The sequence below is a fragment of the Dipodomys ordii genome, unplaced genomic scaffold (assembly GCF_000151885.1).
Source record: "Dipodomys ordii isolate 6190 unplaced genomic scaffold, Dord_2.0 Scaffold25, whole genome shotgun sequence".
Lineage (NCBI taxonomy): Eukaryota > Metazoa > Chordata > Mammalia > Rodentia > Heteromyidae > Dipodomys > Dipodomys ordii.
The window spans coordinates 19272114-19287268 of NW_012267241.1; the positions used below are offsets into that span (position 1 = coordinate 19272114).

Sequence of the window (15155 nt, forward strand, 5' to 3'; positions counted from 1 at the left end):
CCACTTCCGGCTTTTTTCTTTTTGCTTATGTGGTGCTGAGGAATCGAACTCAGGGCCTCATGCATGCAAGGCAAGCACTCTACCACTGAGCCACCTTCCCAGTCCGTTTGTTTGTTTTTTTATTAAAGAGCTTTACATCTGTGTTTATTAGAGAGATTGGTCTATAGTTTACTCTTTCTTCATTGTGTTCCTACCTGTTTTGGAAAAGAATGTAATGCTCGCTTTATAAAATGTGTTTGGTGATGATCCTTCTGTTTCTATTTCATGGAAAAGTTTGAAGAGTATTGGTGTTAGTTCATCTTTAACAGTCTTGTACAATTCAGCTGTGAATCCATCAGGACCTGGACTTTTCCTTGCTGGAAGATTGTTACTTCCTCAATCTCATTGCTTGTTATGTGTCTGTTTTAGTGGTTGATATCTTCTTGTTTCGGCTTAGGTTGCTTGTTTGTCTCTAAGAATTTATCCATTTCTGCTAGATTTTCCATCTTATTTGTGTATATATTTTTAAATAGTCCTTCATAATCTTTTGGATTTCTTGGATGTTTCTTGCGATGTTACTTTTGTCATTTCTAATTTTTTTGATTTGACTCTCTTTTTGTCAGCCTAGCTAGTGGAACTGTCAATTTTATTATTTTTTTTCAAAGAACCAGCTTTTTGTTTTGTTGATTTTATGTAGAGGTTTTTTTAAAGTCTTTCATTGATAGCTGCTCTTATTTTTACTATCTCTAGAAGATTTGGGTTTGTTTTGTTCTTGTTTTTCTAGCAGCAATACTTGCATCAAGAGGTTATTTGAGCTGTTTCTGTTTTCTTTATGAATGTGCTTAGAGCGATGAACTTTCTTCTCGGCACTGCTTTTGCTGTATCCCAGAGGGTCTTGTATGGTGTATTTTTATTTTCATTGAATTGTAGGAACTTTCTGACTTCTTCCTTTATTTCTTCAGTGACCCACCTGTTATTTAACAGTGCATTCTTCTGAGGAAACTGCATTTTAGTCCCAACTCTTCCCTTGTAACTGTTCCTTGAGAAAGGCTTTTGTTTGTTTGGTAATAGAGATTGAGCCTAGAGCCTTTCTAGGCTAGCCACATCCTTAGCCCTTTTTGTAAATTTTATGTTAAATCAGGGTCCCACTAAGTTACCTAGGCTATCCTTTGAACTCATTAAGTAGCCCAGGTTTCAAGTTTGTGATCTTTCTGCTTCTGTATTTCAAATAGCTGGGCTTATAGATGTTATACCACCATTCCTAGCTTGAGTGAGGCATTTTTCCACTTTGAGCTTAATTTCTTCATCTGTAAAAGGGGGCCAGGCACCATCCTGTGAGTGATATTGTGGGAGAGATTATGACCTCATGTGTGTGGCACTGCAGAGCTTGATATTTGGGACATTGTCCTCATTTTGGTGACTTTCTTCCCTAACGTAGGTTGATATTCGTATCTTGTTTTCCTGCTGTGTGTGTGTGTGTGTGTGTGTGTGCTTGTGTGTGTGTGTGTGTGCTTGTGTGTAAGTGTATGTGTGTATGTGTGTGTGTGCTGATACTGGGGCTTGAACTCAGGGCCTGGGTACTGTCCTTTAGATTTTTTGCTAAAGCATAGCTCTCTACCAACTGAGCCACAGGTCTACATCCAGCTTTTTGGAGATAAAGTCTCATGGACTTTCCTGTTTAGGCTGACTTTGAACCATGTTCCTCAGATCTCAGCCTCCTGAGTAGCTAAGATTATGGCATGATCCACTGTCATTTCGCTCATGTTTTCTTGACTTTCTTCTCTTGTCTTTTCCTATAAGATATATGTGTTTGTTAAAAAGTCACCTAAGATTTCTCCAGGTTAAAATTTTATCTTCTTTTTACATGGACCTAATCTCTTTATGTTCTTCATACAGGTTGTCACTGATGAGAAACACAGTGCAAAGCAAAGTACCACTTTGCTTCTAATAAATGTTGTTTTTTTCTAATACCTGACAAAATTAATGCTTCATGATACCAAACACTGCTAGTAGCAATGTCTAGAGGTTACCATGCATCATTGTTTTCATTAATAACTGCAGTGATAATGATAATAAGTCATAGGATGGGTATAAGAGTTAACTAAATTGTTGTTAATTTTGTGCCAGTCCTGAGGCTTGAATTCAAGTTGCTATTCCTGAGCCAAAACTTCACTTCCAGCTTTTTGTTAGATAATTGGAGATAAAAAGTCTCATGGACTTTCCTGTCCAGGCTGGCTTTAAACCATAATCCTCAGATCTCAGTCTCTTTAGTAAGTAGGATTATGGGCATGAGCCACCAATACCCAGCTTGGTTGAATGTTTTAAAAATGCTAGATAGTGTTACTAGCCTTAGCTCTGCTTTCCATCCAGTGGACATGGATTGGTTCCTTGGGTCTTTGGCGAAAAGGAGCCCATTCTTAGATTGTCAATGCTTATTAAATTTCCTCTTTAACCTAAAAGTAAGGTCAGATTAGTAGCATTTATATGTGAGCCTGTAACACAGACCTTATGAGTTCTTCCTGCAAACAGCAGAAATCTCACCCAGCAGGTAGAGAAAGTAGATCCTATAGCTTATTGCTGGAGCTGGAGGTATAGGAAAGAATGTCCCACATTTCAATGGTGTGAAGTCTCCTGGGCATTGGCTTCAGTGCTGATGCTGCTCAGTAGGTTTTGGCTGGGGCCTGAGCTTCTGTAGTTCCTACAAGATCTCAGATGACATTGGCACAGCTTGTCTGTGCCCTTACTTTGCACAGCAGATAAAAATATCGATTGCTTTGCCTGTCAGCCCTTCCCTTTCTTTCCTTCAGGGAAATGTCTCTTCCTGTTTCAACCATGAAGGTTAAGAGTGAGCTTTCAGCTTCTTCAATTCCTCTGCCTTCCAGGCCACAGTTACTTGGTCTAGAACCCAATTGGAACCTTCCTTGGCTTGTCTGGACTTGTAACCAGAGAGGTCTGTTCTCAAATCCTCTCTGTAAAGTTCTTTCTAGCCCCATTGAGGTCATAGAGCAGAGGTGAGGAACAGAGAAAGCATCCCAGTGCTCTTCAAGTCCTTGGCACCAGTTGTCTACATGTTGTGACGAAGGCTTCTAAACAGTAGTGTGACCTTAGGAATCATGTTACCAGCTCTAAAGGTCCAATATGGCTATGTAAAATGTATCAGGTGTTCATAATGTTTAGGGCTTTGTGGTTAGTCCTTGATGGTACATAAGCACATACTTTATTAGGATTTAGCATGTACAGTGGCTAGGGGTTGTGGAAGCTTCAGGAAGTGCAGAGGGTCCAGTCATGTAGATGGGAGCCAGGTTCAATTTTTAGAGATAGACATTTGAGTGTGAATAGGAGTTGTGTGTGCAGACTGTAAAATTATTCCTTGCAGGAAGAACTTGTGGAGCAAAGGCCAAGATGATGCTATGAAGGTGTGTTTGAGAAACTACAGCAGCCAGAGCTGGGTGCTGGTGCACACAACTATGATCCTAGCTACTCAGAAGGTTGAGATCTGAGGATCAAGGTTTGAAGCCAGTCCAAACAAATTTGAAAGACTCTTATTCTAATTAACTATCAAAAAAAAGTGGAGATGTGGCTCAAATGGTACAGCACCAGCCTTGAGCGGAAACAGCCAAGTAGGGCACAAGGCCCTGAGCTCAAGCCTCAGTACCAAAAAAAGGCAAAGAAAAACCACAGCCAGTTTAAAGGGGAGGCACCTAGCTTTAATAAGGCCAGTGATCAGCCCTGTGTGCAGTGCATTGCTTTCTTCTCAAGTCATGTGCATTTCTAAAACAGCTAAAGAAGAAATCTGAATCTTTGATTCCTGTCTCCCCCCCCCACACCCCCAATCCCAGTTTACCTTGTGGCAGATTCCTACCAACAGCACCTCCCACTTACTTCCCTTAGATAGAAAATTTGTCTTAGGAATGAAGCGAATGTTTGAAAAACAAACCTGATCTGCTTTAAATACCAGATTCTGTTTAAATAACATGGAGGTTGTGACATCCTCTGACAAAGCCAGGAAGTTCAAAGGCCCACAGCTGGGCATGGTGTTGGGTTCTGCTGTTGTTGGCACTGCGGGGCCTGAGGCAGGTCTGGGAGTTTGTTACTCATGTCTGCATGTGTGAATGAGACATTCCACAGATGACAAGACTCTCTTCTTTGGGGGAAAAAAGTATACATATGCACTTAGAAAATGCTTTTTAGTCAGACACTAGGGGCTCATGCTTGTACTCCTAGCTTCTCAGGAGGCTGAGATCTAAGGATTGTGGTTTGAAGCCAGACATCTATAAGACTCTTATCTCCAATTAACCAGCAAAGAACTGGAAGTGGAACTGTGGCTGAAGTGGTAGCGCATCAGCTTTGAGTGAAAAGCCAAACAACAGAAACAACAGTGTGAGGCCCTGAATATCAATCTTTGTATTGACACCAAATATATATATATGTATATATATATATATCCTATGTATACTATATGCATAGTATATGTACATAAATATGTATATATACATATATGTATGTATATTTAAAATCAAGAACAAAATTTAGTAATGATAGCTATTTCTTAAGTCTTTTGAAAGGTAAATTTTAAAAGCAAATTGAAATGGCAGACTTGAAATGGCAAAGTGTAACCTATTTGACTACATACTTTTTGGGAGGGTTGTGGGGCTTGAACTCAGAGCCTGAGTGCTGTCTTTGAGCCTCTTTGTGCTCAAGGCTAGTGCTCTACCACTAGTGTAACCTATTTGAGAGACTCTTACATCTGTCTCAACCAATACTGTTATGTTGATGGGGTTGGAGAACTTCACAACACTCTACTGTAAGCCCACTGCAGTAGGGTCTTTAATATCTAGAACCTGATTCTTAGCTCAGGAATGTTGGGAACTTGATTTTATCTCACTACTGGGGTGTGAGGTGTGCTCAGATGAAAGAATTGCTAGATGCAGGCAGGAGACCAGCCCACTGGTCCATGGTGGAATGTGTGGCATCACAGTAAAAGGTTTGGAGTATGAGAACTTCGGCTTTCACTTTGAAAACTCACAGCAAGGAAAAAGGGGAGATGGTTCAAATTTGGGAGACTCAATCACTTAAGATGTTCATGTGGAGCCTGACCCAGAGTGTAGCTAGGTGGGCCATACATGCTGAGTTTATGTCATGTGGGTTTATAGTGTAAGAGTTTATGTTAGGAATAGGTTATGGTGGCACATGCCTGAAATCTCATCTACTTAGGAGGCAGAGATGGGAAGGTCAGGGTTCAAAGCCAGCCTGGGAAGACAGCACAAAACCCTGTCTGAGAAATGAACCAAAAGCAAAAGAACTGGGAACGTGGCTCAAGTTCTGAAGTGCTCACCTCGCAAGCATGAGCCCAGGAGTTCAATTTCTAGTACCATGGGGAAAATGTTTGTTAGCCCTGAGGGTGGCAGGTGGGACCCAGAGTCAGAAATCCAGACAGTGGTCTATACCCAGATGGAGTACACTTCTGGAAAATCAGTCCTAGGACTCTGAGGTGGTCTGGAGAGCCAGGTCAGCTAGAAAGCTCCCATCCCAGGGTTTGAGACCAAGAGGCAAGTGGGAAGTGCTAGACAGAGCTTTGGAGTTAGGATCAAAGCAAAGTCCTCTTCCATGGACTGGGAGGCCTTGGGAGTTGGGGAGCAGTGTGAGAAGATGGGAAGGAGAGAGCTTCTTTATGGTTCCAGCCTCAGCACTCATACTTGAGGACCCTGCCTGTACCCTAGGACTCCCTGTCCGGTGATCATTCAGGACTGTGGTTTGAATATCCCCCTAAACATAGTTGGAATTTAATCATCACTGTAACAGAAGTAGGAGGTAACTAGGTCCTGAGAGCTCCGTCTCCACCGCTGTTCTACCGACAGCTTGGGAGTGGGGTATTATGGAAGAGTGGGCTCCTTCTGAGGATGAATTCAGCCCATGACCTGCATGGGCTCAGTCACTCTTCTGTCGTATGAGAATATCTCCCTCAGTACTGACTCTCCAAAAAGAAGTCAGCACCCAGCCTGCTGCAGGCTCCTGAGCTCCCCAGAGCTCTGACCCTTCCTGTGCTGACAGAGCCGGACTCACTGGCAGTAGTCTTGGTGCAAGAAAGCTTCAGAGTGTTTGGCCTCAAGAATCCACAATTTGAGAGGAGAAACAGACTCATAAACAGACCTGTAATTAAGAAAAACCAAGACCCAAAATGTTAAAAACTACTACAGGAAAGAATAGGGAGAATACTGGAATATATAAACTTCCTAAATAGAAAACCAATAACTCAGCAAATAAGAGCAAGAACTAAAATGCTGGCATCCACTAAAATGCTCCTGCCTAGAAAAGGAAAACAGTCATTAGTTTGAAGAGACAGCCCACAAAATGAGATAAATTCTTATCTCTTGTATACAGGCAAGGGTTTAAGAACCAGAATATACAGGGAACTCAAAAAACTCAATTCTCAAAGAATTAACCACCCAATTAATACATAGGCAAATGAACTGAACAGACAATTCTCAGAAGAAATAGTACAAATGGCCAGTAGATGCATGAAGAAATATTCAACATTCCTAGCCATAAAGGAAATGCAAATCCAAACAGCATTAAGGCAGGGTGCTGGTGGCTCACGCCTGTAATCCGAGGATTGCGGTTCAAAGCCAGCACAGGCAGGAAAGCCCGTGTGACTCTTATCTTCAATTAAGTACCAGAAACCAGAAGTGGTGATGTGGCTCAAGTGCTAGAGTGCTTGCCTTGAGCTGAAGAGCTGAGGGACAGCACCCAAGCCCAGAGTTCAAGCCCCATGACCAACATAAAAAAAAAAGCAACCAAACAACAACAACAACAACAACAAAACCAGCATTGAGATTTCATATCAGTCTAGTCAAAATGGCTGTCATTAAGAACAAATTCTAGTAAGATCATGGTGGGCGGGGTGCCCACAAATTACTGTTTGTAGGAATGAAAACTAATGCAACTACTATGGAAAGTAAAATGGAGGAGTCTCAAAAAAACAAACCTAAAAATAGAATTGTTACATGATCCAGTTATACCACTCTTTGGGCATATATCCAAGGGAATGTAAGTCAGAATACAATTGAGACACTGGTAGAAAGTGAGGGAAGGGAAGACACTGTTTAAAAGGAAATGTACCATTACCTGATTTATGCAATTGGAATCCCTCTATATATCACCTTTATAGTAACAATAAAGTAACTAATATTTTTTTAAATAGAGACACTTGTTATGCCCATGTTCATTGTAACACTATTCACACTAGTCATGTTAGGGAAACAGCTCAGATGGCCTACTACTGACAAATGGATCACAATTGAGTACTATTCAGCTATAAAAAATAATGAAATTATATATATTTTTTTGTGAAATGGATGGAACTAAAGATCATCATGGTGCGGGAAGTAAGCCTGTTTAGAAAGACAAAGCTTCACATTGTCTCTCACATGTAGATGCTAGATAGACTTAAAAGATGAACATATACATAAATACATACACAATCACATACATGTGTGTATGTATGTTTACACTCATATACATAGATGTTTGAAGCATCATAGTGAAATCATCTTTGAACAATTAATTATACTTTTAAAATGGGATGACAGCAATATAAAATAAGTCTTGAGTGTGCTCTTAGTGGGAGTGGGGAAGGTTAGTGGTGAGGGTGAAATATGGTCAACATACTTAACAGTTGTGTATAAAAATAGAGCAGTGAAACCTGTTGAAATTGTTTTAGGGAACAAGGGAGGTGAGCTGGAGGCGTGGCTTAGGTTATAGAGCACCAGCCAATGAGTGAAAGCAAGCATCACATACCAAGTCTGAGTCCCATCACATACCAAGTCTGAGTCCTGATCTCTACCCAAAAGAAAAAAAAAAGGGAACAGAGGAGGGAGTTGAGGTAGAGTGGTGAAGTCTGATCAAGATGTAAATATATATAGAAATCACAATGAAAACTCTGTACAACTATATATACAAATAAAATGGTTGGGTCTTTTGTTTTAGAGAGCAAAACAAAACTGCAATTAGCCTTGGAGCTTTCACAGGTAGGAACCAAGTCCTGGGAAGAGAACAGGTCAAACGACAGGTACACTTGGGATTTGTGTAGCTCAGTTTTTGCTACTATAACAGAATACCTGAGGCGTGCTGACTTTATAAAGAGAAGTAGTTTGTTTTGCTCAGACTTGGAGGCTCAAGGGCATGATACCAGCATTGACTCTGTTCTGGTGCTGACCTTCTTGTAAGCAGAGTCTCAAGATAGCACATGGAACCACATAGCAAGAGACAGGAAGAGCATGTCTGCTTTCTCTTTATGTGAAGACACTAGAGCTCGATCACAGGGCTCCATTCTGATGACCTTATCTAAGCCCAGCCCTTCTCCCCAGCCCAGCCTCTAAACACCATAGTCAGAGTGAATTTCCACTCTCTTAGTATCATTGGTATAAGATGTCGAGGGTTAAAGGAACAAATCATATTCAGTCCACAGCAGTTCCCCAGGAGGCCTCATTGCAGACCAGCACTGGCACTTTGTTTTCCAACAACCCTGACAGCTCATAGTGAACAGAAGTTTGTCACTTTGCGGAGACATGAATTTGAACTTCACACTGCTAAAGTCAATGTCTGGGAGCTGTTCACTTGGTGAATGAGCCAGGATGGTCACCTGCCTGTCCACCGCCTCTCTGAAGGCATTGCTGCCTGCTACTTGTCTTCTTATAAAGTGCTTTATGAAGTGTGTGTATGTAAGAGAGAGAGGAGACAGAGAGAGAGAGAGAGAGAGAGAGAGAGAGAGAGAGAGAGAGGCCTCCATGGGCTGCAGATGTGGCTTAGTGGTAGAGTGCATGCATGATTCTTTGGTATTACATAAACAGAAAAAGCTGGAAGTGGTACTGTGGCTCAAGTGGCTCAAGTGGTAGAGTGCTAGTCTTGAGCAAAAGAAGCTCAGGGACTGTGCCCAGTACCTGAGTTCAGGCCCCAGGACTGGGAGAGAGAGAGACAGAGACAGAGACAGAGAGAGAGAGAGAGAGAGAGAGGAGGACTGGGAAAGAGAGAGAGGTAGAGAGGAGGGGGGAAGGAAGGAAGGAAGGAAGGAAGGAAGGAAGGAAATGCCTCCTTAATGGCATTTGAGTGATGGAAGGAAAAGGAAGTGGAGAAGCTTATGACACTACTGTTTCTTAGTAAACAGATGAAAACCTGGGCCTACCCAGCTCTACTGTAGCTCTGCCAGACAAACACCTCCGTTGAACATGCACGATGGAAGTAAAACACACCTGCGTCACATTTTAATGTGGAGTGTCTGTAACATCTCAGTGTATGTTGTAACCAGCAGCAGACCTGTTCATTGAGAAAGAAAAGTTGGAGAAGTTTAAAAAAAAAAGTCAGCAGAAAGTCGAGAGGCTACACAAACATTTCCAGGAAGAAACAGATGGCCAAGGCACCAGCGCGGCTGCTTGGTCAACCATATTTTCAAGTAAGGGCTCGTTTGAACATTTTAAGATGTGTTTTTCTTGGCAAAAGGTGCAGTTAATAGGAATAAGCCAGCCAGCTGCCTGTCTCATGACAGACAGGATTCCTTCTGAGCTGGAAACTCAGGGAAGGACGAGCCCAGGCTTGGAGTGTGGTGGAGCCAGGGAGCGCTCCTCTTCCAGAGAATGAAAGAGACCATCAGAGAAAGAGAAGAGAAGCTGAGCGAAGAAGGCCTCCAAGAACTGCTCGAAAAGGAGCAAAGGAGTTGAAAACAATGGGGAAGAAACAGAAACAGCTGCTGTGCTTCAGTCCCTGTGGGAAACCTCCACCATTCATTCCCCTTGTGTTCTTCACAGTTGTCTTTTAAAAGACATGACACAGGTGGTGTTTTTTTTTCTAATTGTTTTGCTGATTCTCATGGGGATTTTGTGGCAGATCAGTAAAGTGAAGCCAGGAGAAAATTTGTAAAAAAGCAAAACCAAACCAGCAAAACTTGAGGAAGTGAGGCAGGTAGGTCAGCTGCAAAGGTTCCAGATCTCACATTTCTTCACTGAAGGCTCTGGAGTGCCAGATCCAGACCTCTCTTCAGTGAAAGATGGTGAGTGAGGATGGGAAGCTCATCAAACATCTTCCTTCCTCTGGTCATCTCCTTGCTGCCTCCTTCCTGGCTGAGAGGCCTGAAGAGGAATCTGAGCAGCATATCAAGTCCCCGGGAGAGGGAAGGTAGCTAACTTTGTTGAAGACTTCCAACTGGACTGATGCTCATCCCCTCAGCCTGTGTCTCAGGTTCACCCTCAGCAATACAGCTGGCATTCCTCACAGAAGCTGTATTGAACGAAAGAATCCAGAATTCTGGAATAAAGCAATAGCTTGTCTTATACAGATGTCCTACATGTGGACAAAGTCAAACCACTAGTTCACATCTACTGTTTGCGCAAGCCATTTAGAGTCACCTCTGGAATTTGGGTCCCAGGACTGTTATTCCTAACAGAATTCTTCAGGATTTCTGGCTCCAAAGACAGGGGACTTAACGTGGTGTTTTCTTTCTCCTTTAACTTCTGATATGAGCAACTAATTAGTATGGAAGAAAGGATACAAAGTGTGGGAGATCTGGAGCAATGTGATCTAAACGCGTGAGAAATGATTGGAGGTCACCGGAATCCTGCTGCTCTGATGGCCTTTGTTGAAATTCTTTCCACAGGTTGTCACAGCTGCGTTGTCTGTATTATTGTTTGATGTTGTCCTGACCAGTGCAACTGTGGGATGGTAAGTCTTGGGCAGAGAGAAGAGGAAGTGCAGATTCATTGTTTGAACTTCTTTGGCCTATTTGTTTTCTCACAGGTGTTGAAAAAAGAATGTGTATTCAGTGTAAGTGGACATCTGAATTGAGGATCCATATTAGTGATTGCTTATTTTTTAAAGTGATTCTCATTGATGTGTAAATTTATATTCAGAAGAGTATGATGTCACTTGTATACAAGTCTTACCAACAATATAAAGCCCGATATGGATTCAATAGCACATTCTAACTAGCAACTAGTTCAGAGCATCACCAGAACACCTTTCAGTGACTTACCCACTCAAGAGTAGCCACAGTGTGAACCATCATTGGTTCATCCTCCTGTGCCTAAATGGGATTGGTTGTTCCAAGGCTTCCTGCAAAAACCATACTCCATAGATGTTCAAGTTTCTTATGTACAGTGGTACATGTTTGCGTGTAAACTATACACATCTTCCTGTGTGCTTAATTTTACATCCTGATTCTAGAAAAATTATTTTCCCCACGTTTGAGTTCACAGTGATCCTGAATGGGTCTTTCCTCCTTTAAAAAAATATTTGTTTGCAAATTAGACCTGATGAATTGTCCCTTGTCACCTGCTTCACTCCAAATCATACTGCTCATGTGTGTGGCAGGCACTGGTGCCTAAGTATGCTTATGGAAGCTACCCATCTCCAGGCCTCCCAGTGGATAATGCCCTTGGTGCTCTCGTAGCCATGGCAACAACACTGTTAGGTTTAAACATCAGTAAGAGGTTCCTGTGGGATAAACACCCGGGGCAGGACTGGTGACTATGGATTACTGAGTTGGGGAGCCTGTGGGAGTGAATATCATCTTGTGTGGCCTTGGGATAGAATGGGGTCATTCAATAGAGAGATATTTACCACATGCCTGATAGGTGCCAGGAACTGTTCTTAGATGAAAGTCAAAATTTCTGCCTCTGTGGTATCCATAGATGCTCATTTCTCTGCTGGAGGGCAAGCTCATACTTAAATCATCCGAGACTGACTGAAATAAATATTTTTGACCACAGCACTCAGCAAAAGGGATTCCTAACCTCTTTCAGGATCCATTCATGGTGGTATTTCTTGCCCCAAGAAGAAAAATGAAAGGAAAAGGAAAATTAGGAAATATTTTGATACCTTCTTCCCCCTCCTCTTATCTCCTGTTCTTCCTTCTAATAATAATAGTAATAATAATAATTCTAATTATTGAACAGACATTATTGCTTCAGACATTTTTACATTAATTTATTTAAACAATTATAAATTGTAATCTCTTTTGTAGCAACCCTCCAGCAATTTTAAAAAGCTAAGGTTCAGAGGCATATAAGTGACTTCCAATGAGGTGACTGAACCAGGATTCAAACTCAGTCTTCCTCTGTATTAAAAGCCTCATAACTTTCTAGACACAATATGAGAAATACTAAGGATTTTCTGGCAGTAGACAGCATATGATGAGGCTAGAAGCACGTAAAAGAAGCACAAGAAAAATTGGCTTGTCTTCACATTGGAGTGACAGTGTCACTCAGCTTTGCATTACCCTAACAGATGTTGGAGAAAATAAACTAATGAGAAAAAAAATGTTTATAGGCTTGTGGTTTTCAGTCCATGGTCACCTAGTCCATTGCCTTTGAGCCTGTAGGGAAGCAGATTATCATGGCAAGGAGCTTATGGTGGAGCAAGATATTTACCTTATGGTGGTATGGAAGTATAAAGATCAAGAATACCCTTCAAGGACATGCCCCAATGACCTAACTTCCTCCCACAAGACCCCGCCTTTTAAAGGTTCAGCTACCTCCCATTCATGCCATGAACTAGTGTTCAAACCTGTAAGACCTTTAAGAGACAGTTATACAAACCACTGCAGTGAAAATCTATAAAAAAGCATTTAGATGATTTGGCAGCAAATTGAAAAAGAGTTCCCCAGGACAAGACAGTTCTAATCCCTGTTTAGGAGCTGACCTGGCCAACTAAGAATATCTAGTGGAACAATTTTCGGATGAAATTTCATCCACAGATTTTTAATACTGTAGCTGTGATTCTTGACAGGTATTGAGTGACTGTTGCATGCAGCACATATGGAAGTCATTAAATAAGCAGAAGTTACCATCCAACTGTCAAGAGGTTTCCAGGGGAAAAGAAAATCAGAAACATATTGGGCTAGATGGATAGGATAGCAGTTGTTAGAATGCCCAGTGAATGTGAAGACTGAAGGTGAAAGATACTGGTTGCGAGTGCTTGGTAGATGGGTCTTGAAGCTGGCTTGAAACTGGACCAGATAGAGGGACTTAGGTAGTCTCTCTTACCCAGGAAACATGGCAGAAAAGAGAATCAATGGACTGTGAGCCAGGCAGTGAATCCCAAGCTTCTTCCTTCTATCATGAGAAATAATGGCACAAATGATGGAAAAAGGATGTCTCAAAACTCAACTGCCAAGAAACATTTTCTTCTGGTACATTCTTGGTACTCCTCCAAACTTTTCTATATGTAACATTCATGGTAAAGTCTAAATTCTTTATACTATTTTCTCACATATGTGCTTTCATTAACTGTATCTTTGTAAATGTGTATGTCAGTATTGGGGGTTGGACTCAGGGCCTGAGCACTGTCTCTCAGCCACACCTCCATTTTCAGCATTTTGCTGGTTCATTGGAGAAAAGAATTGCTCTCAGATTATCTGCCTGGGCTGGCTTCAAACCTTGATTCTCAGCTCTGCCTCCTGAGTAGCTAGGATCATAGGCATGAGTCACTAGTACCTGGCAATCATCAATCATATTTTGTACATGATTTCAAAATACATGAAAGAAACCTAGGTATTGAGCTGAGCATGAGAAAAGTAAAAGTGTGACAGCTTTCTGGTGCTAAGTCAGAGTGCTGACTGTAAGAGGCTGAGTCTCCAGGCTGCTTAATATCCTTTTGACCTAAGGGTATGCCTCAAACTAAAAGGAAAGGAAGGCTGTGTGTACCCAAATCAAGGAAGCATGTGTGATTATTGCAGAAGGAACCCTGACTTTGGAATTTCCTGGTTTTTTTCAGAACTTTTGAGGTTAAGGATGGTATGTTTTCAGCTTCAAAGAATTTTCCAACCACAAAGTGAACCACCAGAAGGGATGTGTCAGACCATAATTCTAATTTCTGTCTTGCACAGAGCTGGTTTCTTGGCTTCTAGACTGGGCACAGTTCAAGTGTGGCTAGGTGACCAGTTCTCAGGTCCTGGATGGGGTGGCTTGTCTTTGTCTCATGGGAGTTGATACTGACCAGAAGTCAGGGCAGAGACTGCAGGCCTAATTTTTCTTTTGGGTGTTTTTTGTTGGTGGGATGTTTTTGTTTTTATTTATTTGTTTTTTTAAGGGCTGCTGGGTTTTCCTGAACAAATTACTATTGTGTTTTGCATTTCAAAGTTTACTTGAGTTCCCCGCATGTAGAAAAAGAGGGACTTCCTATTATAAGTCCACATTATCAGATTCCTTGCAAATGTGGACTAGCTGATGCAGAGCCTGCATTTGCACATGGCTGCAGCTGCTGGAATGGACAGAAGCTGCCCTCTGAGGTGGTACTTTCTGATTAAGCACAGTCTCTACTTCTCCTGGGCCACTACTGGGCAGGCTCCAACCAGTGGACTGACTCCCACTGATGATGTATATTTATTGATTCCATGGAAATGCTGGGCTAGGCACTAAAGCCACAGGGCCTTGCGTCCATGAGGCTTGCAAGTACATGTCTTTGCCATCATCTTACTTGGGCCTCACAGAGTAGGTTATATCTGAAGTCGGGCTTCTCACATTATTACCTATCTGGGTCAGATAATTCTTTGCCTCGTTAGGATGTCAGGTAGCCAACTTGAACACATTAGATGCTAGTTGTCCTAGAAAATGTCTCTAAGATACAGCAAGGAGTCCCTTGGAAGGCAAAAATCACTGATCTTGAAGTTCAGAGCAGTGAATGGGGGAAATGGCATTTGAACTTTCAGCAAGATCCTTAAGAATTTATCTCCTGATCCAAGTTTTGGATCTGTTCAGGAATCCAGTTCTCCTCAAGGCCCCTCCTAGACACTCTGCCTTAGCTCTGAAATGCTGGTAGCAATGAGTGACAGCTGTGTGGGTGGGCTCTTCTGCTCCCAGCTGCGCTGCTCAAGCCTAAGGACCAGGTTCACTCAGCTTTCCATCCTTAGTCTAGTACCATATACTCACTGAATGTACAGTGCATGGCTGGCCTCCAAGTATTCTATTCGAGAACGTTATCTACAAGAGGATCCAATGTTGGACGTTTCAAACTCATTTGAATTAAAAGCATCTGAAATTGAATTTTTAATTAAAAGCCACTGTTGTTTATTTTTATTTTATTTTATTTGTGAAGATACTGTACAGAGGGGTTACAATTACATGGGCAGGATAATGCGTACATTTCTTACCAAGCATTGCAGCCTCCTCCTTTTGTTTACCCTTCACATC

General features: G+C 41.8%; 1 protein-coding gene across 1 annotated transcript in view; it reads left to right on the plus strand.

Annotated features, from left to right (window-relative positions):
• The window catches only part of Tmem241 (transmembrane protein 241), a 126229-nt gene that overhangs the window by 105028 nt on the left and 6046 nt on the right, over positions 1–15155 (plus strand). The window contains exon 14 of the mRNA XM_013014865.1: positions 10625–10689. Within this exon, the coding sequence (XP_012870319.1) occupies positions 10625–10689 (65 nt within the window). The remainder of the gene's footprint in view (positions 1–10624; positions 10690–15155) is intronic.